This window comes from Cannabis sativa, chromosome X (assembly GCF_029168945.1).
Source record: "Cannabis sativa cultivar Pink pepper isolate KNU-18-1 chromosome X, ASM2916894v1, whole genome shotgun sequence".
Lineage (NCBI taxonomy): Eukaryota > Viridiplantae > Streptophyta > Magnoliopsida > Rosales > Cannabaceae > Cannabis > Cannabis sativa.
The window spans coordinates 27381447-27404200 of NC_083610.1; the positions used below are offsets into that span (position 1 = coordinate 27381447).

Below are 22754 nucleotides of genomic sequence, written 5' to 3' on the forward strand. Positions count from 1 at the left end.
CCCACACCTCTCCTCTAATAGCGGTTGTTTCTCTCTTTCAGTTTCAGCAACATGCAAGGCCCACTTGTTCCACTCCACTTACGCCCATAAGACCATTTCATCACCTTTTTGAAGTCATTTCTCCACTACTCATACTACGAAAATACCAGAATTAAGGAGAGCAAGTGTCCACTATAAATAGGAGCTAAATACAATGAAAAAGCAATCAGATTTTACCTAGAGTTATTATACCAAAATTGTGTCTTTTTCTTTTCTTCTTCTTTATTTTACTTTATTAATTTTGGTGTAAAGACAATGCCTTTTCTAGGCTAATTTCTTTGGCAAGACTCAAGTGTAAGTTCATGCAATTTTTGTTCTTCTAATATATTGATTCTCTTTGTTCTTCATTTTCACATTTGTTATATTAAATTTCTCTTCTTCTTAATTGCGCTTTAAATTTAATAGTACCTTTTATATAAGTTCAGTCATGCTTTTCTTATGTAAGTTAGGCTATTAATTATTAGAGTGTTTATTATATTATATGATTTTTACTGCATTCTGCCTGTGGTATTTTGTCGATTTAAATTATATAATATGATAGTATTTTTAGAAGTAGTATTAATTTAATTAGAGAACATATTTTTCTAGTAAGCTTAATCATACACATTTTCCAACTATAATTAATGGTGTAGAATTATAGTTGAGGTTAAAGATTCAATTTTATTAGGAAAATATAAATGCATGTACAAAGCTTCTGTCTTCCATAATCATTTATTGATCACTTCTTGTTTTAATTACTTGTTTAATTTTTAAAAATCATTTTCTCAATATTCTCATCACATTCAAGGTTCATATTTTATTCTCGTAAAATTACTAATTGTCCTTTTGAGTGTATTTTTCCTTCCTGTGGATACGACATATAGCCCGTTTACTACCGCGACCGCAGTGTAACTAATTGGGCGACATCAATTTTTGGCGCCGTTGCCGGGGAGGTTTCTGCGCTACAAGAGGTTAGTATAGTAGTTTTTTGTTTTTTTTTTTTGTCTCTCTTTATTTGTTTACATCAAAAAAAAAAAAAACTTTTTAGTTAATATAGTATAATTTAATTTATTTTTTTAAGTTATATATAGATTCAAAAAAAAAATTATTATATATTATTTTCTTTTCTTCTTTCCCCTTTTAGTAAAAAAAAAAAGGAACAAGTAGTTTAATTTTTTTTTTAGTTTATTTGTTAGTTGTATTTATTATTTTGCTATATTAGGGTGTTAGTTTTCTTTTTTTTTGGTACATTATTTTATTTTGTATACTTTTTTTTAGGATTAGCTTATTTTTTTTATTTTTTTTATTTTAGGTTAGTTGTAGACTTTTATTTTTTAGGCTAAAAAAAAAAATGTGCATAAAATATTTTCATAAACTTTTTAGTGTAAACCCAATTGTGTAATGGTAAAAGTGGTACAAACTGAGATTGTTCTGTCTAAGAAAGATTGGCTTTAAAGGTTTGTGGTAGAGTACCATCTACACTTTCTAGCAACCCCGGGGAGTTCTAGTGAAAGTGTGGGACGAAGCGGTACCTTGGCAACCTTCCCAATCGGCCTGGGAATATCTTGTGTGAATACCCTTGCATTATTACATAGTTGTAATTTACATTATTTAACAAGTGAAAATACACACAAAAAAAAAATTAAAAAAAATAATAAAAAAAAAAGTGAATGTCACGAAATAGAGACAAATTAGGGAGATTTGTAAAACAACAAATTGAAATTTTAGAAAACTCTCCTAAATCGTCTTCTTCCATTCGTTCTCATTCACCACCATCACCCATACTTCCTGCACTGCCAATGATGGCTCAACAACAGGAAATCCAACCAAGAACCCTACAGGATTATCTACATCCTACGCGTACGGCCACACCTTCATGCATAATGTATACCATCAATATGCCCAACTTCGATTTCAAACCTGGCATGATTCAACTTTTACCAACCTTTCATGGTATGGAAAATGAGAGTCCATATGTGCATATTCAGGCCTTCGAAGAGGTGGTGGCCACATTCAACAACCATGTTGACATCATAAACTTGGTGAGATTGAAGTTTTTTCCTTTCTCACTCAAGGAAAAAGCCAAAAGTTGGTTGTATTCTTTAAGGCCAAGGTCTATTGGGACATGGGAAGAAATGACAAAAGTATTTTTCTCTAAATTTTTCCCACCCCATAAGACCAGCAACCTTAAGAGGAAAATCTCTACCTTCACCCAAAAGGACCACGAAACATTTCATCAAGTCTGGGAGAGGTTTAAAGATTTGATGGGCCAGTGCCCACATCATGGATACGAAAGTTGGCGTCTTGTCAACTATTTCTACGACGGTCTCACAGCCGACAAAAGACAATTTGTACAAATGATGTGCAATGGCGACTTCCTTCAGAAAGATCCCGAAGAAGCTTTGGAATATCTTGAAGAAATCTCTGAAAAATCCTACACATGGAGTGCACCAAGTCCTACGGACAAGCCACGAACAGCTGGAGTCTTCCAATTGAAGGAGGAGGATAGTGTGAAAGCTCAACTTGAAGCTCTGAAAAAACAATTTGAGGCTTTCAAAACTCAAGAAGGTAAAGCACTCCAAATGGTTGCAAAAGTGGAAAAGCAAGAACCATGCTTTATTTGTGGAGGGACAGATCATCAACCACAAGAGTGCCCTAATCTTAGTATGTTGAGGGGAGGAGATGAGGAACAATGTAATGCCTTAGGGGATTACAAGAAGCCTTATAATGCCTACTCCAACACATACAATCCTGGTTGGCGTAACCATCCCAATTTCAGTTGGAAGGATACAAGTCAAAATCAAGCATCTGGGAGCCAATGGATACCTGATCAACAAAATAATTCTCTTGAGAATTCCATAAAAATTCTCGCAGACTCTCAACTAGAGTTCAGGACTTATTTTGCTCAGGTGATAGAGGAATTGAAGGACATAAAGATTCAATTAACAAAGTTAAATGATTCTTCAGCCATTCAAGAGCGTGGTAAGCTTCCCGCTCAGCCTCTAATCACTCCCAAAGGGCAACATATGGCACAGACCTCCACTTCTTCAGAGTCTAATCTAAAAGGGGTTAATGCCATAACTACTCGAAGTGGTCAAAGTATAGTATCACCATTACCTAAGACCACTAGTGTACCAATGCCTGCTCCAGATGCTAATATGCCACAGAACCCTCCAGTGAAGATGCCCTTCCCTCAGGCTTTGAAATCTTCTAGGAAGGTACTGGAAAATCATGGTGAAATCCTAGAAAATTTAAAACAAGTGAAGATCAACCTGCCTCTCTTGCATGTGATCAAACAAGTACCAGCATATGCCAAGGTCATCAAGGATTTATGCACCATGAAAAGAAAACACCATGTCAAGAAAACTGCATTCTTGACGGAACAAGTAAGTGCGGTGATTGAACAAAAGATACCGATCAAATACAAAGATCCAGGTTGTCCTACAATCGCTTGCCAAATTGGGACACAAGGATTTGGTCAAGCTCTCCTAGACTTAGGCGCAAGTGGTAATCTCATGCCTTATTCAATTTACTTGCAACTAGGCTTAGGAGAAATCAAGCCCACATCTGTGGTGCTACAATTGGCTGACCGCTCAATTAAAAAGCCACGAGGAATAGTTGAAGATGTCTTGATTAAAGTTGGAAAATTCTATTACCCCGCTGACTTTTTGATTTTGGACACTCAGTCTGAGGTTAATACTGAGTCAAAAATTCCCATCATTCTCAGTAGGCCTTTCCTTGCAACAGCCAATGCTCTCATTAACTGTAGGAATGGTCTCATGAAATTATCTTTCGGGAATATGACTATGGAGGTCAACATTTTTCATGTTGCGAAACAACCACCAGACGAGGAGAAAAATTGCTATCATACTGATGTGATAGACACAATTGTTGAGGAGGAAGTTCTTTTGCATGATGATTATGATTCTTTAAGTGATCTCCTCCATGACTTTGATACTGAAAATATGCTTTATCCACCTGAGGAAGCTAATGTTTCTTCCATTGTTGAGATGTCCCAAGATGAAGCATCACCGTCGCAATATGAGAATTTGCGAATCCAGACCCGATCTATGAAACGCTTCTTCGGGTCCATGTGCGATATTGACAAATTCTGGTAAGAGGGTAGGCTTACCTGAGGAGATCACCTTTGTGACTCTGGCCTACCCAGAATGATCAGGTTGTTTCTATTTCTGTTTATGTTTATATTTTATTCACTATTTATTTCCTTTGTTTTTGTTTTGTTTTTTTGAGGATCAATATCGCTGCTATCCATGATTGCTTGCTCTCCAGGTGTTCTCTTTCCCTATTCTTTTAATTTTTATATCTTTAGACATTAAGGACACTGTCTTATTTTAGTTGGGGGTGGTGAGCATATTCAAGCATGTTTCTTAATTTTTGTCATATTAATATTTTCATGGTCAAAATTTTCAAAAAATTACTCATTTATTCTTGTGAAATGTTATTTTCAAGCCAATTTTTGCTATCTTTGTTACTTAGAATTTTTCTAGAGTTACAAATTGCACATGCCAAACTTTGTGGTAAGATGGTTGTTAGCACATATTTGCTTAGAAAAGTTACCAAGTTTAAGTGATTATGTTTTTGTGAGTGGCGAGATTTGAGAAAATAGCTTTTGAATTTTTATTGATTCTTAGAAATGATTATAATTATTTTGGACATGGTACTACGGTTTGATTGGATGTTGCTTTAAGGGATAATTTTTATAGACAAATCTTATTAAGGAGCCTTTTTGTAATTATTTTCTTTATGTGCCAAAAAAAAAAAAAAGAAGAATACAAGAGCAACATTTCCATCATTATATCGAACATGTTGCCTCTTGTTCAAAAAAAAAAAAAAACAAGAAAAAAAATTGCAAGAGCAACATTTCTATCCATTTGTCTAACATGTTGCCTCTTGTTCGAAAAAAAAAATAGAAAAAAAAAAAAAGTTTGTAGTATTTCATTTTTTTTTTATTTGTTTTGGCTCCTAGAATAAATGTAAAAGATTGTCTATTTTTGTTTAAAAATCCCGAAAAGCTGGTTTGTGGTACTCTTATGGTGGTTTGTCCAAATAATTCATAACCTATCTTTGTTTCAATATTTATTCAAATGTTTGTCCTAAATTGATCTATCCTTTTCGAGTGCTCACTTTCCAATTTCTAACTCCATGAGTGAAATCCTTAGCCATAAATAAATATTTTCAAATACCTGTGAGGCTAATGGAGTTGAGACTTCTACTTGGTATATTTTTCAAAAGTATTTATGTGTTACGGTTTGCGGTAAGAAGGTTTAAGTTTGGTGCACACACTCACAACTCTAGATTTATTCAAGGTAATTTTATAGTTCTTATTGGTTTGTTACTAATATTTTGCTTGAATATTTGTGCAATTTTTAAAAATTTTGCCCAGAAAATATTATGTTGACATTATTATTCTTTCGCTTGAATTGCTAGAGACTAGCAATAAGCTAGTTGGGGGTTGTGATTAAGACTCAAATTTGTACATCTTAAGTCTTTAGTTTTGTATAAAAAAATCAATTTAAATACTTATTTTCATGACTTTAATTGTAAAATTATTTTGATTGAAAATATTTAATTTATTTTGATTTTACATTCTTTTTTTTTTTAGATTTGGATTACAAATGATAAAGTTGTAAGTGATTGAAAAGAATGAAGAAAGAAGCCCAATTAGAGAAGCCCAATATGGAAAAATGACCTGTTATATTGTCAACATTTATCCCGAAGGAGAAGCCCATCAAAATGCTCCAACATGATTGTCATCCATCTCAATAAAATAATCCAATATCAAGCTATTATGGTTCGTTAATCTACAATGGGAATATATTAATGATGGGCTTTGTCCATGCATGAGACTCATACTCTTTCTTATCAATAGCACGTGGTCCGAGCTTGAATTGAATTGATGATTATGAATTTGTGACACATGACAAACATCTCTTATTATTATCATCATATAAGAGAGAATGGGCTTACAGTATATTAATCAAAATGAGGCTACAATATCTCACGCAGTCCACTCTCCCAACAAAACTGCCACGTGGCCCACACCTCTCCTCTAATAGCGGTTGTTTCTCTCTTTCAGTTTCAGCAACATGCAAGGCCCACTTGTTCCACTCCACTTACGCCCATAACACCATTTCATAAGCTTTTTGAAGTCATTTCTCCACTACTCATACTACGAAAATACCAGAATTAAGGAGAGCAAGTGTCCACTATAAATAGGAGCTAAATACAATGAAAAAGCAATCAGATTTTACCTAGAGTTATTATACCAAAATTGTATCTTTTTCTTTTCTTCTTCTTTATTTTACTTTATTAATTTTGGTGTAAAGACAATGCCTTTTCTAGGCTAATTTCTTTGGCAAGACTCAAGTGTAAGTTCATGCAATTTTTGTTCTTCTAATATATTGATTCTCTTTGTTCTTCATTTTCACATTTGTTATATTAAATTTCTCTTCTTCTTAATTGCGCTTTAAATTTAATAGTACCTTTTATATAAGTTCAGTCATGCTTTTCTTATGTAAGTTAGGCTATTAATTATTAGAGTGTTTATTATATTATATGATTTTTACTGCATTCTGTCGGTGGTATTTTGTCGATTTAAATTATATAATATGATAGGATTTTTAGAAGTAGTATTAATTTAATTAGAGAACATATTTTTCTAGTAAGCTTAATCATACACATTTTCCAACTATAATTAATGGTGTAGAATTATAGTTGAGGTTAAAGAATCAACTTTATTAGGAAAATATAATTGTATGTACAAAGCTTGTGTCTTCCATAATCATTTATTGATCACTTCTTGTTTTAATTACTTGTTTAATTTTTAAAAATCATTTTCTCAATATTCTCATCACATTCAAGGTTCATATTTTATTCTCGTAAAATTACTAACTGTCCTTTTGAGTGTATTTTTCCTCCCTGTGGATACGACATATAGCCCGTTTACTACCGCGGCCGCAGTGTAACTAATTGGGCGACATCAATAGGCCTAAAGGGAAGTCTAGCTGGTCATTTCATTGTCCTGCCAGGTCAATCTTAGCCGGCCATAGTCCTGCCAGGACCTAGCAGGACAAGGCATGTAGGGTCTGGTAGGACAAGACCTGCAGGACCTGACAGGTCACTATTGTTGGGTTTTGTGCCCTAAATAAAACCCTTTACAATCTGATTAGTTATCAATATAAGAAATTTGAAGTGATTTATGTTTGCATGAATTTTACATGCTAATAGTTTAATATGTTTATTACATTTACACACAAAATCTGTTAAGTCCAGATCATATGTTTATTCACAATTACGGTATCGTCAACAGAGTGGAATGTGATTGTGATTATATGAATCAAAAGACTAAGTCCCTGTTTCATCAGTGTATTGGATTTACACTAATGTGATAATCATCGATGATGTGTACTTACACTTGGAGTAAGTGTTATGTTCTTTCAAGGACATTGGTAAAGTATACTAGTTTCGAATGTATGGAGTATACATCGGACTGGACCGATATTGAACTTAGTTAAGATATTATAAACTTACCGTCATATCTTTCCAAGTCATTATCAGTAGTTGATCTTAAGATTAGAAGAATCTAAATCCTGATATGCTTAGGCTCAACTCAGGAGTACTATTCATGTTCTTTGATTTATTAGTTAAGCCTACTTTTGGGTCAGGGTGTTACGTATATTTTGGGAACATTATAGTATGATTGAGTGGGAGTGCTGAACATAAGTATGGAATCTATAACTTCTACTGGTGTATAGAAGTCAAGTGATGATTTCCTTCGATCTTAGTTAAATAGAAGTAAATGGATGAGCTCTTGTTTAAGTGACTAATACTTAGATCAGTAAACATCATTTACAGGCAGCTAAGTGTTTTAAGCGGCAAAATACGTTGAGGGGTGAGAAACGTTAAAATTAACCCATCTCGATGTAAATCATCTATATAGAGGATCTTTGATCACAATAAGATTATAATAATGGTTAAATGAGATAGCATATCTATATCGTGGAACATATAATATGCTCTATATAAGTGTGAGAGTGCAATTCTAAGTTCTAAGAGTGGATTCAACGAAGAATTAATAAGTAGGGATTTACTTAGTAAATTCGGTTCACTTATTGGAAGCTCAGCATATAGATCCATGGTCTCCATTCTAGTTGAGACTATACTACTTGTAAGACTCAATAATTGATTTGTGATTAATCAATTATAATTCTAAAGTTAGACTATGTCTAATTTGTGAATTTTCACTAAGTAGGGGCGAAATTGTAAAGAAAAGAGATTCTAGGTTTATTTATTTATTAATAGACTTTATATGCCTAATTAATAATTAAATTAAATGACAATATTATTTAATAATCTATTTTAGTTATTAAATAATTAGTTTTGGCATTTAAAATGTTAGAATTGGAAAATTGGCGTTTTTGAGAAAATAGAAATAAAAATTGTGAAAACTGCGAAAACCAAGCAAGATTTTCCAATTAATATTTTCATTATTTTAATGCCAAATAATTACTAACCAAAACCTAGTAGTTGCCTATAAATAGAAAGTGATGGCTCAGTCAAATAACAAGTTTTTTAAAACAAGCTTTCTGTTAGAAAATTACTTTTCAGAAAAACTGAGCCTTCCCTCTCTCTCTATAGACGAACCAACCTCTCTCTCTTTTCCTCTTCTTAATTTCGACCCTCAGTGATAGAGTAAGTGCCCACACACAGCAAGTGGTACCTCAATCATAGATTGGAAGACTGTGAAGGATCACACACAAAGAGAAGGATATTCGGGCTTAGATCTTGATAATACTCTGCGACATAAAGGATACAAGGGTTAGAGATCTGAGTGGAAGGAGACATTATTCCGCTGCAACCAATGTAAGGTTTTCTTAACTTTAAATGTGTTTATTTATCGTTTTAGAAAGTTCATATTTAAGGTGTTAAACAACATACTTGTGAGTAGATCTAAGATCTTGGTAAAATAAATTCCAACAACTTGTATCAGAGCCATGGTAATTGATTTTCTTGCAAGAAATTTGGACTTTAAAACGATTGTTTGTGTTTTGGATGGTTTCATGTTGTGTTGTGTGTTATATGATGATTGATTGATGTTTGTGAATTTTCGTAAAAAATAATTAAAATTCTGTTTCTGGAATTATTTTTATTTGATAGTATGGAAAAAATTAAGCAATTTACTTTTTTACAGAACTCAATTTCGATTTAATTTGAATTAGTTATGATTTTTTGAAGTTTCAAAAAAAATATGAGGATGATGCACCCACCCACGCGCGCGAAACCGAGTGATCCTCGGTCAGACGCGTGTTCGGACAAGGTTTTGTCCGAGCAACGTGCCGAGGGGTGTCTAAAACCCCCTCTCGGCGTGCGGGTATGCTGCAGCTTCACCCCTGCGCCGAGGTTTCTTGGCAGTGCACCTCCCTGCGCGCGCGCGGGCAGTATGCTCAGCATACTGTCCGTACAGCTTGCAAGTTTTTTCGTTTTTCTTCGATTTTTCATGCTATTTCATGGATTTAATTTCTGATTTTTTGTGTAGTTTTGTATTTAGACATTTAGTATTCCTATTTCAATTCTAAATATCATAAATAAATTAATTATTTTTTTTAATTAATTCATGACATTACTGTAATTTGAATTTGAAAACAAGTAAATATCTATCTTTTTGCTTGATTTTTTATCTTATTTTTAAATTTGATTATATCTTATCTTATTTTTAAATTTATGGTCAGACATTAAATTTTTTTTAATTTAGATATTTTTTTTAATTTGACCTAATTTAAATTTAAAATAAGATAACTATAATCATGATATTTTGAATAAAAATAAGATATTTTGTTAACTTTAAAATTTTGTTATTTTATTTATTTAAATTAAACTATAAAATCTGAAAAAGATATTTATTTATCTTTTTCAATTTTATTGAATAATTAATTTATAAAATAACATTAATTTTTTAAAAGTAGTTAGCAAATTTTTGAAATGATATTTAGGTTAGTTGAAACCTAATTTTTGAAAATTGTAGGTTTAATTTTAAATGTTATTTTATTTATTATTTTATTAAATTCAAAAATAAATATTTTTTATTATTTAATTATTTTTTTCGAAATTTAATTATTTAAAATTAAATAAATCCTACTTCCAACTATCCAGCTAACCTTGTTGAAGGAGTATGTGTTTTAGCTTGTTTGTAAGTTTTATAAAACCTATTATTGCTTGATCTAAATTGCCATGGTTAACTTGTTGACAGATCCAATGATCTCATTTTAACCCATGGTTCAATTGACGATATGTCAAGTAAATAATTTGTATCAGGTAAAATTTTACAATCTTCTTTCATCTGTGTATGACCTAGCAACATGATAGGATCCATCCAAATGTGTGCCTGTGTGAGCCTATATGTTTAGTTTATTATATAGATGCATATAGGTTGTTCCTAAATAAAATGTCACACCATGATAGATTTTATTTAGGTCCATTTAGTTTTTGGACCAATTCAATTAATAACAGTTATTTATTTTAAGGTTAAATTCCTCTCTTTCGGGCCTTGTGTGAGAGTTAGGGGCCCTTAGAAGTGGGTACGACATACTGAACCCAGCTCCCCCTCACATGAACTACTCCAAATGTGAAGGCCCATTTGCCTGATTTGAATAACTGTGCTAGGTTAATTAAATTAGTTTAACCTAATAAAATTAATTAGCAACATAATTAACTTTTAAAATATATGAAATTTATTTTCATTTTAATATTTTAAAGTTAATTTTAAGAAAAACACTCTTAGTTTTTAGGTATTATTTCTAGACAAACTATTTGTATTTTTCTTGTATTTAATTAAATGAAGAATTTTAACTAACTAGATTCTTTCTGAAGCTTATTTAATTAAATATTCCTATTTAAGTTATAAATTAGTTACTTTAATTGATTTTTCTTATCTAACTTAAATTTGAATATTTTATTTAAATTTTAAATTAAGTTGAGGAATTCTAGGCATTAGTTATTAAAGATTCTTAAGATATTTTTTAAGTTAGTTTTAAACTTAAAATGGAATATTTTTCAAATTAAGTGGTTACAGCTTAATTTTTGATATTTAGTTAAATTTAAATTTGAAAATATTTAAGTTCTAGATTTTTTCTATAACAACTTAAATTAGATATTTTTTCAAATTTTGTGGAAAAGATACTTAGTCAAATAAGATATTTTCTAGACAGTTATTTCTAGACTACTTATTATTTCTAATATTTAATAGGAAAATATTATACATTGTGAAATTAATTATTTAAATAATTAATTTTGGTACAATTTATTTTAAGTATATTTTTCCTAGTATTAAACTAGAAATTAATAATTAAGCCTTCTCTACACTTAATTATTTATTTCTTGAATTTAATACATTTAATTAAATTGAAAAAATAAATACCTAAGTTGATTTTCATTATGATACTTAAATATTTATTTTTCATGACACTTAATTAAATAGAAAATTATTTTTTGGTTGAAATTTATATTTTCAACTTAAATTTAAATAATTTTCAAAATATATTTTTGTTTATTTTTTAATCAATTTCAAAAATTGCATTTCATAATGCAAGATGATTTTGAATTTATCTTGAAAAATAGATTAAGTTGTAAATTAACTATTTATTTTAATTAATTCTTGGACCAACTTAAATCAATGATTTTTTCATTTATTGATTAATTTAAAATAAATGAATTAAAATATATTACTAGAAATTGAATTAATTAGTCAAAGGAAAATCTAGATAGGTGATATTTTTGCTTGAAGTATTTTTTCTAAGTAATTATTATTTAACTATTTCGAAAATAGTAAAGTTTTTTTTTATACTTTCTTTTTCAAAATACAATAAATATATTCTCATGAAAATTTATTTTATGTTGCAAATTAATTTAAATTAATACAACTTAAATAATTTTCTTAATATTTATACATAAATATTACTACTAAGATGAAAATAATTCAATTTATTTCAATCACCATCTAAGTATAATTTTATAAATATTAAATTAAATTCTAATTTAGAGTTTTAATTCTAAATTCGAAATTTAATGAATATATTTTATTATAAATAATAAAGAAAATACATTTTAAAGAATGAGCTTTATTATTATTAATATATTCGATCTCCATTGTTGGTTTTACATAGCGTTTGTTTTAGTGAGTAATCCTCCCTAATGGAGGAACGTTCATTAGCAAGTTCGCGCCGTTTAATCTCGAAAGATAAGTAGCTTTGTAAGTGTTCACTACTACAATGTTAGCCTTTAGAGGCAGTTTTTTCAACCCCATTTATAAAAAGGGAAGCTAAAGGGTGTGAAAATACCCGCCATGTTCGAAATTGACATTTAGAGGCGGTTTTTTGATAAAAACCGTTGGTATAAAATTGCATTATACCATTTAGAGGCAGTTGGAAATTAAATATAATTTTTTTTTCTGGACGACCCTATGGCGTCGGTTCCTTCATAGGAATCGACGACATAGGGTACACGGTTTGCTGACACGTGTACCCTATGTCGTCGGTTCCTATGAAGGAACCGATGCCATAGGGTCAATCAGGGTATATGTTGTTCGATCGTCTTCTTCCTTCCCACTTCACTCAGCAACCAGCAAAACCAGAGAGCCCATTTCTCAGCAAAACCCTCGCCAAACCCACCTCCTCCCCACCATATCTCCCCCATTTCTCAACCATTTGAGCCCATTTTTTTTTAAATCCTCTATTTTCGATACTTAATAACATACACCTAAAAAGTTTTAATTTTTTACCCTCTTTGAGTGTCATTCGAACCCAAATAGTAAAGTTTGGGTTTGAAATCCGGCCACCCATTTTTCTTGAGAAATCCTTGAATCTCAACCTCGTTTAAGGTATAAATATTGTTTCTATACATTTTTATTATGTACATTGTTTTATTTTTGGTTTTTGTAAATTATTATTTGAGTTTTTTTATTTTATTAGTAATATTATTGTGTTTTATGTGTATAGTGCTGGGATTTTTTACGGTGGTCGTCGGATTGCGGTTATTAGGTAATAATTTAAACATCAATGTATAGTATATATATGTATTTGTATATTTTATTGAATATTTGTATATAATGTGTGTATATATTGTGTGTATATAGTGTGTGTATATTTTTTTATGGAAATAAATTTTGTAATTGTATTTTATATATTTTTTGTAATATATATTTATTGTGAATAGAATGACATTGGATGGATTTCATTAGTTTAGAAATAAAAAATTTAAAATTGAATTAGTGTGTGATATAATTTTATTTTGTTGAGATAATAGTGTGAGATATAATTGATTATATATATGTATGTATGCATAATAAAGTAACTAAGTAACTTGTTACAATTTTTTATAACTAGTTATAAGTAATGAAATAATTAATTTTGCAATTTCGTTGTATTTCTTTATATTGTAGGTTTGGCATAATTTTGTGTGTAGCGTATTTGAGCTTGCAATTATAGGTATATACTTTAACTAACTTTTTCTTATTATATAATTAATTATCAATGCATGTTAGTTGAGTTTGAATATCATAAATATTCATCCGTAGTGAAGTAGGTTCTGCAAATACATGTACTGCGGTCGGATGGGTGGATAAATTTTGTATTATTTATCTGTTTTGTTTGTTATTTTAGGCACTTGTAAAATTTTTGGGAACGTCCAATTACAGCCGTTATGCTGCCGAAATTTCGGTAGAATTAGGATAAATCTTACTAAAACCATTCATAATATTTACATAACACAAATAACTAGTTAACTATAACATAGTCATAAGAAGTTAGGTCACATAAAAAATAATTATATACACATTTATGTAAACTTTTCAATTTTACCAACATTCTAATCAACTAAACAACCTAATAACATGAACTAATCTAAAACGAGAATTTGAGAAATTTATAAATTAATATGAATAAATTGTGAGAAACTTAGTTAGTTACATTGTGTAATTAGTAACTAGCTATAATTAGTTACTAAATACATTAACAAAATAAACATATAAAATCCTTCTTTTTTTATTTTTTTTTTCTTTCATTTGAGAGGTTCAATGTGGATTTTTATTTTTCAAAGAAAATAAAGAGCAAAAGTTAATTAAAAGGGGAAAATATAATATTATACCCTTATTGCTTTACCAAAAACTTTTCCCCTCAACTTTTTTTATTAAAAATATTTAACATTTTACCAGCATTCTAATCAACAAAACAACCTAATAATATGAACTAATCTAAAACGAGAATTTGAGTAATTTATAAATTAATATGAATAAATTATGAGAAACTTAGTTAGTTACATTGTGTAATTAGTAACTAGCTATAATTAGTTACTAAATACTGAATTTTTTTGGAGAGGATTTTTGTTATGGATAAATCATGGATGCGTGAGGAGACAGACACACTGCGATTTCAAGTAGGGTTCGATGCATTTTTAGAGTTTGCCTTAAAGAATTCTAAAAATCACGATCGTATTCATTGTCCGTGTGTAGATTGTTGTAATGTATCTAAAGGGAATATTACAATGATTAAGGACCATGTCTATTTACGAGATTTCAATAGAAGTTATACTAATTGGTATTACCATGGCGAACATTTACCTAATGATCCATATCCATTAGGAAAGCGGGGGGTAGATGATATCGAGGGTAATGATTTCGATGATTATCCATTTGACTTGCTTAACGAAGCACAGGAGGAATTTCTTAATGATCCTGAGAAATTCGATAATTTTCTTAGTGATGCTCATAAACCCCTGTTCGATGGTTGTAAAAAACTAAGATTACCAACAATGGTAAAGTTTTACAACGTAAAAGCAGAAAATGGAGTGAGGGATAAATATTTTACTCAATTTTTAGCTGCTTTTAAAGATATCTTACCATTTGCCAACTGCTTCCCGGAATCTACTTATGAAGTGAAAAAAACGTTAAATTCTATAGGATTGAAGTATGAAAAAATTCATGCATGCCCGAACGATTGCATTTTATATCGTAAGGAATATGCAGACATGAATTATTGCCCGACTTGCGGTTTATCCCGCCATAAAGTAAACAAGAGTAAGCAGAATAGGAAACTTATCCCCCAAAAAGTGATGTGGTACATGCCTTTGATTCCGCGACTGAAACGATTATATCGTAGTATAGAACATTCTGAAAATTTGATTTGGCATGAGAGCAAGAGAGTGAAAGATGGAAAACTCAGACATCCTGCAGATTCCCAAGCTTGGAAAAAAGTAAACTACATAAATCTTGAATTCAAATCTGAACCAAGACACATTCGTCTCGGTCTGTCTGCGGATGGAGTAAATCCACATAGATCTCTAAGTAGTCGTCATAGTTCATGGCCTGTCTTCCTAGTTATTTACAATCTTCCTCCCTAGTTAGTGATGAAGAGGAAATTTAACATGCTTTCTTTAGTGATATCAGGCCCGCAACAACCTGGACATAATATCGATGTATATTTGGAACCATTGATTGACGATTTAATAGAATTGTATGAGAACGATGTTCAGGTCTATGATGGTTTTAAAAAAGAATTCTTTAATCTGAAAGCTGTGTTGTTGTGGACTGTCAGTGATTTCACTACTTATAGTAATTTATCAGGCTTAAGCACAAAAGGTTACGAAGGTTGTCCGATTTGTTGCACTAACACATCGGCTCGTCGCTTGGAAAATGGACACAAGATGTGTTATATGGGTCACAGACGGTACTTGCCTGCAAATCATCCTGATAGACGAAAGAAGAAAGCATTCGATGGTACTGAAGAGGGTGATATGGCTACTTTGCCCATGTCTGGGGAACAAATTCTCCAACAAGTTCAACTTGTAGATTTTAAGTATGGAAAGACGCAGAAAAATAAAAAAACTAATGGTTGTTTTCAAAGAAAGTCAATCTTCTTTCATCTTCCATATTGGAAAAGTCTACTAGTTCGACATTGTTTGGATGTCATGCATATTGAAAAAAATATGTGTGAGAGTATTATTGGTACCTTACTTGATATTCCCGGCAAAACTAAGGACAGTCTAAATAGTCGTTTAGATCTCGTTGAAATGGGTATACGACAATCTCTGGCACCTGAGAAGAAAGGTGAACAATTATATTTGCCTCCTGCTTGTTTCACTTTGTCCAAAACAGAGAAACAAACAGTTTGCAAATCACTTGCAAATATGAAAGTACCCGATGGTTACTCGTCTAACATCAAAAACTTGGTGAATGAGACTGAATTGAAACTAATGGGTCTGAAATCACATGATTGTCATGCGTTAATGCAACATCTACTTCCAATTTCCATTAAATCAGTCTTGCCAAAAAATGTTCGAGAGTGTTTGACACATGTTTGCATTTTCTTTAATAGGTTGTGCAGGAAGGAATTAGAATTGGATAAGTTAGATGCATTACATGAACATGTAGTCAAAACATTGTACAACCTGGAAAAAGTTTTTCTGCCATCGTTTTTCGACATCATGATCCATTTAATGGTTCATCTAGTGAGAGAAGCAAGGCTGTGTGGGCCGGTGTGGGCGAGATGGATGTATCCATTTGAAAGAAATATGAAGGTACTTAAAAGTTATGTGCGTAACCACTATCGCCCAGAAGCATGTATGGTTGAGTGCTACATATCTGAAGAGGCTGTGGAATTTTGTTTAGAGTACATGGCTGGAGTTGAGGCAATAGGAATTAGCAAACCAAGAACTGACCCAGATGATGTTGATAGAGGATTAAGCATGTATGGGAATTGATCGTAACATTGAGGAAGACGACGCTGAATACATTAGAAACGATATCAATGAGGGAATATGGGTCAATTGTGATTCAGGCAAACATAAACAAAAAAAGAAAAGAAAATGTGTCTAATTGGTAACTTGATATATAGCTTACTTTATATTGTGGTTGTGAATGCTGCTGAATACTTAACAATTTTTTTATGCTTTTAATATTTCATATACACTACTTGGTATACATATAGCTAACTTTATAGTTTGTTTGTTAATGGTGTAGACATGGCCAACTCGGAATCAGGATCTGATTCAGGCACAGAAAATGAGTGTCCAACCGTAATACATACACGAGGGCCGACGCAGATGAATGAAATATCCAAACTAATGGATCAGGGCAAAAGAGTGGCCCTCGAGGTTAATGACAAAGGACAATACTGCGGGAAAAGCTATGCGAAGCTCGTATCCACTCTAGGAGTCAGATGCCGGCAGACGATAGGGTTGGCCTATAAAAACTGGAAAGAAGTCAACCCGACTCTGAAAAATAAAGTTTGGAAAGACATACAGGTAAGCTGTTATTTGTTAGAATTTTGATTTGTTTTTCTATTACTTCAAATGTTGACTCTAACCATGTTTGTTTTCCTTCAAAATAGACGGGGTTCATTGTGCCGGACTCCTTCAAACATGACTGTCTCATCCTAGCTGGGAAGTTAATGAAAGACTTCAAGAATAGGATGACAAAAGACATCATAATGCCCGCTTTGAAAGAGAAGGATCTGGGACAACTGGCACAAGTCTCTGAAAAGCACCCCGAGATCGACGCTGCTGATTGGTGCAAATTTGTTGAAAGTCGACTAACTCCTGAATTTCTGGTACGCTAATTATATTAACACTAAGATAAACTCTTAAATACAAGTACATGTATCTAATGTATTTTTTTGGCATTGTAGGAATTTAGTAAGGTGCAACGTGAACGTTCCTCGAAAATTCATTCCAGACATCGAAGTGGTCAGAGTGGAATGGTGAACGTACGGGAAGCTGTGGTAAGTAATGCTGAAAATTTAATGTGCTATAAAATTTAATTGGTACTCATTTCATTGTTATAACGTTATGTAGAAAAAGGATCTCGAAGTTGCAGATCCCCCCTACAACCGTGTTTGGATTAAATCTCGCACCAAGAGTCGAAAACTTGTCACTGATTACGACAAGGAAATTGCAGAGAAGATAGTAAGTTTATATTAATCCTTAATTGAGTTCTACTCATGAGTTAGTGTATATAATTCATATAATAATTTCTTGAATATATGCGTGCATTAGGCTCAATTAGAGGAGAAGCTTAGTCAGGGACAAATTCAGGTCCAGGGCCAAAACGATATCCTGACGCAGGCGCTCGGGACACCAGAGCATCCTGGACGTGTCAGGGCTGCTGGGTATGCTATTACTTGAAATGTTATTTATTTAGTTACACAAATAAAATCGTAGTTAATTTGCATTTTATGATTTGTAGGTTCCTGACCAAGGCATCTCAACTGTTCGGCAGGAAGAAAAGGGAAGTGTCTGATGTTGTGGCTCAGCAAGCGAAGGAGATTGAAAAATTAAAAGCCGAAGTCCAATCCCTTAAGCAGAAGGAAAACGCTGCCGAACAAGAGGAAGAAGGAGAGGTGGCTGGTGAGGCGTATATTCCACAACCATACGCTCCTCAGGATGAGGTACAACCACAAACTTATGCTGAGGAGTTTATTTCCCTCAACGACCAAGGTATCCTGCACAATTTCGATGACCATGCGGCCCTTAATCAGCAAGTACATCTCTGCTCTGACAACATCGACAACATTGTGGCCCGAGGGTATTTGTACGAGCATGTTGGTATAATCCAAGTTCACTGCCAGAACTACGATGATTCACATGCCCGGATTATGGTTTCGGAAATCCTGCAAGAGGACGCTGAAATCCAAGTCCCAATTGAAGAGTGCAGATATGTTAGGGACGTATACCAGATGTTCCTTCCTTGGCCTAAACACTTAATTCTAACAACTGAGGTAACTTCTCTTATAAATTAATTATTAATGATTAGTGGAGTTTGAATATCTTCAATATTCATCCGTAGTGAAGTAGGTTCTGCGAATATATGTGTTGCGATGGGATGGATGAACAAACTACTGTTATATATGTGTTATTTGTCGTTATACAGGCATGTTTAAAATTTTTGGGGGCATTCAATTACAACCGTTATGCTGCCGAAATTTCGGTAGAATTTGGATAAAATTTGATATATATATTATTTTCTGTTTTGTTTAGGGTCCACTCGCTCAACCGCCCTCAAGCCGTGATGCGTCGAAGGGGAAAGCTCCGATGCTTTCTCCACAAGGCGGTGGTGCACGGGAAGATGACTTGTTCACGAAAGAGAAGATGTCGTTGATCCCTAATTCGCTAAAATGGATGATTCATGAATTCCTGAGGCTCAAATATAAACGTGATATAATCACAATTCCTGTCCCCGGAGGATTCATTGCACCGCGTACCCAGATCATGTTATCTGGAGAGGATTTGCAGCAGGTTGCTACGTGTGACTACATCGGCAACCAGGGAATGCTGTTTGGAATGATGTATACTCTTCTTTAATCTAATTAACCTTATATCAAATTATAGTCAAATTATTATAAGACACTAACACTTTTTTTAGCAGGCACATATGGGAGAGCATCAACGGTCTGAGGAAAATTTTTCAAGTTTTACGACCCAGAGCTTCTCGTAGTGCATGGGATCACCGATGAAGAAAAGAGTCAGTCGTTTGACGATGCGGCAAGACGATTGGCTAATTGGTTATCATTAATGAATAACAACCACCAAATATTTTTTATTCCTTGGAATATCGGGTAAACTTTATTAAATTCTTTAGTGCTAATTGTTCATTTCTATATTATGACTTCAAATACTTTTATACTATCTTACTTATATTCCAATATAATTTTCTAGGATGCATTGGACGCTAGTGGTGGTTACGCCAAGGAAAATTATTCATTTAAACCCTGTAAAAGGCTACCCAATTCCTGAAGAAATAGAACAAATGATCGGAAGGTAATAATTTAATGACTTCTTATGTAACAAATTTGAATCAACTAACGAATTGAAATGCTAATATAATTTTCCAAAACAGGGCATTCATGTATATAGGGAACGCACATGAGTATCTTGGCCCGTGGCTAGGAATTAACCAAGCAAACTGTCCAAGACAACCTAAAAGCCAAGAATGTGGTTTTTATGTTTTGAAATATATCACTGACATCGTCGCACGTGCAAACCCCAGCCGTTACATACAAGATCAAAAAGCTGTAAGTGTTAATTATTGATTATAGTATATATTTATTATAATAACAAATATATAATACACATATATATATAAACTAATATAAATTTTTAATTTTTATAACAGTTTGAGGGTAAGAAGCAATACGATCCAAAAACGGAATCGTTACCACTACAGCGAAATTGGATAGAACAATTGATGGCGCTGATTCACGTTGACGATTGAGGTTGAAAGGCCCAAGAATTTTCCTTCATTATGTAATTTTTATAGATTAACTTGTAGTTAGATTTGTAGTTAGATTTATTAACTTATTAATATTTTTGATTAATTTTACATTAGTGTTTGTGTAATATTTAATTACTTTTATGAAATGAAATTATGTATTTTACTCAAATTTAAATAATATTTAATTTACATTTTAAAAAATAAATTTGTAATTTAAATTAAATAAAATAATATATAAATTAATAAATATATAATTAAAATGTAATTAAAATTATATAATTAAATTAAAAAAAATGAAAAAACTTAAATTCGCGACCTTTTGGTGTCGGTTGCTACGCCACCTATGGCGTCGGTTACTGGCTAGGAACCGACGCCATAGGTATGGCATCAGTTCCTAGCTAGGAACCGACTCCATAGGGGTCCATATGGCGTCGGTTCATATAAACCATTTAGCGTCGCCCTGATCAGCGTCGGTAGCGAATTTTGCGAAAACCGACACTGAAAGGGCTTAAAACCGCCTCTAAAGGGGGTTTTTGTAGTAGTGATTTTATATGGTATGGATCACCCTAATGGTGGCGACTGTATTTGACTTGAAAAATATGAAACAATGGTAGAAGCTCATAAGATAGAATAGCCTTGACTCTCGCCTAAACGGGACAACGCTGGATTCCAATCTTGATCGAATAAAAGGTTGCCAGAATGTTTAACATTTTAGATGAGCTGACAACTCTATTCAATGGATGGTAGCTTTGACTCTCGCCTAAACGGGACACTGATATCAGTTTTTTTAAAACCTTGAAAATTATTTAGGATTGAATTTTTTTTTGGTATTTTATCTTATTATTCCTACATACTATGTGCTTATAATTTCTGAATTGGATTTTGTGTTAAACCATTATTGATTTCTATTTATTATTTTGTAGTATCCTGTATAATCATGATGAATTCCATGTTACCACTCTTGACCGAAAATAAGCTAAATGGATCTAACTTTCCAAAATGGAATGAGAACATTAATATTGCTCTCATAGGAGAAAGTGTCTTGTTTGTGTTAATTGAGTCGTCTCCAGAAGTGCGAGGGGACAATGCAACCAAAGCTGTGAAAGAAAAGTATGAGCGTTGGCAGAAAGCTAACGACAAAGCTCTATACTTCATCCTTTCCAGCATGGTTGACACCCTTAAAACTCAATTTTCTAAAACTGAAAAGTCTGTTGAAGTTATGACGAAGTTAACTGAGCTATTCGGTAGGGAATCTCTTCAGTCTCGCTTTGACGCGACTAAGAAATACATCAATGCACGGATGGAACCCCATCAAAAAGTGCGTGATCATGTTCTCCTCATGGCAAGTTATTTCCAAGAAGCCCAGGATCATGGTGCTGAAATGGATCACACTACTCAAGTAAGCCTTATCTTGAATAGTTTGACTCCATCATTTCTGCCCTATACATCAAATTATGTCATTAATAAAAAGGACATAGACTTTCATGAGTTAGTCAATGATCTTCAGACATATGAAAATTTGATTGGAGGCCCAAAGAAGAAAGGGAGTAAACCTCAAAATTCTGGGAATGGTAATGGGACGGTCAAGCCTGAGGCAAATGTTGCCTCTACTTCTAAACCCAAATCTAAGAAGAAGTGGAGAAACACCAAGAAGCGTGCCAAAGCCATGAAAAATGAAAAGGATGCTACTTCTGGTGATGCACTCAAAGGAAAGTATTTCTACTGCAATGAGAAAGGTCATTGGAAACCCCAATGTCCTAAACTTCTTGCAAAGAAACAAGGTATTTCTTTCTATAAACTTTAAGAGTTTTAGTGAATTATTATCCAATTGGATTATTCATTCTGGACTAACTTTGTTTATTTGTTTCTTCTTCTTATAGGCCAAGCTACTTGAACTCAGATGCTATCTTCATGAGTTGGATCGGAAAGCTGAACAAAAGGGTGAAGATCGTCCAAGATGAAGATGAAGCTCATTTATCTATTTTTAAATTAATTTTTTTAGTTTAAAGACAATTTGAATTTCAAATTTTAGTTACGGATTTTTATCCATGTTTTTCTCATATTGTTGCAATACATTTTTTTATTATTATTTATTATTAATAATATTTTATTTTATTTTCTATTCAAACAAATTGCAATATATGAGATTCAGCTTCATTTACTTTATCTTAAACCACAATTACCACATGATATTTATATGTTTGTATGTGTAAGTGTTTTTTTTTTATTATTGATGCAAATTCTATAATATGTACAACTCTTCATAGAGTTATATTAAATAAACACTTAAATTATTTCTATGTTTATTAATAATTGTTAATTCTAAAACAATTATTGAGAATTTGTTTAATAAAAGGATCTTTTGATCTGATAGGGGTGGAGAAAAGTTAAGAAAACTATGCAGTTCAACGATCTTTTATATCTAATGAACTCTGGATTGTATTCAACTCCACATAATCTC

The 22754-nt window shown here is 32.3% G+C and overlaps 1 protein-coding gene and 1 non-coding gene across 2 annotated transcripts; one reads left to right on the forward strand and one right to left on the reverse strand.

Moving 5' to 3' along the window:
* Nucleotides 1-2201: 2201 nt before the first annotated feature.
* Nucleotides 2202-2308, reverse strand: LOC115715370 (small nucleolar RNA R71). The gene has a single exon (XR_004011245.2). It is a non-coding gene; the product is annotated as a small nucleolar RNA R71 (small nucleolar RNA).
* A 15410-nt stretch (nt 2309-17718) lies between these two features.
* On the forward strand, nt 17719-20388 carry LOC133032600 (uncharacterized). Its single transcript, XM_061106613.1, has 2 exons — nt 17719-17988; nt 18079-20388. Exon 2 carries the CDS (start codon nt 18258-18260, stop codon nt 18819-18821), a length of 564 nt encoding a protein of 187 aa, XP_060962596.1. The 5' UTR covers nt 17719-17988; nt 18079-18257; the 3' UTR covers nt 18822-20388.
* Nucleotides 20389-22754: the final 2366 nt, after the last annotated feature.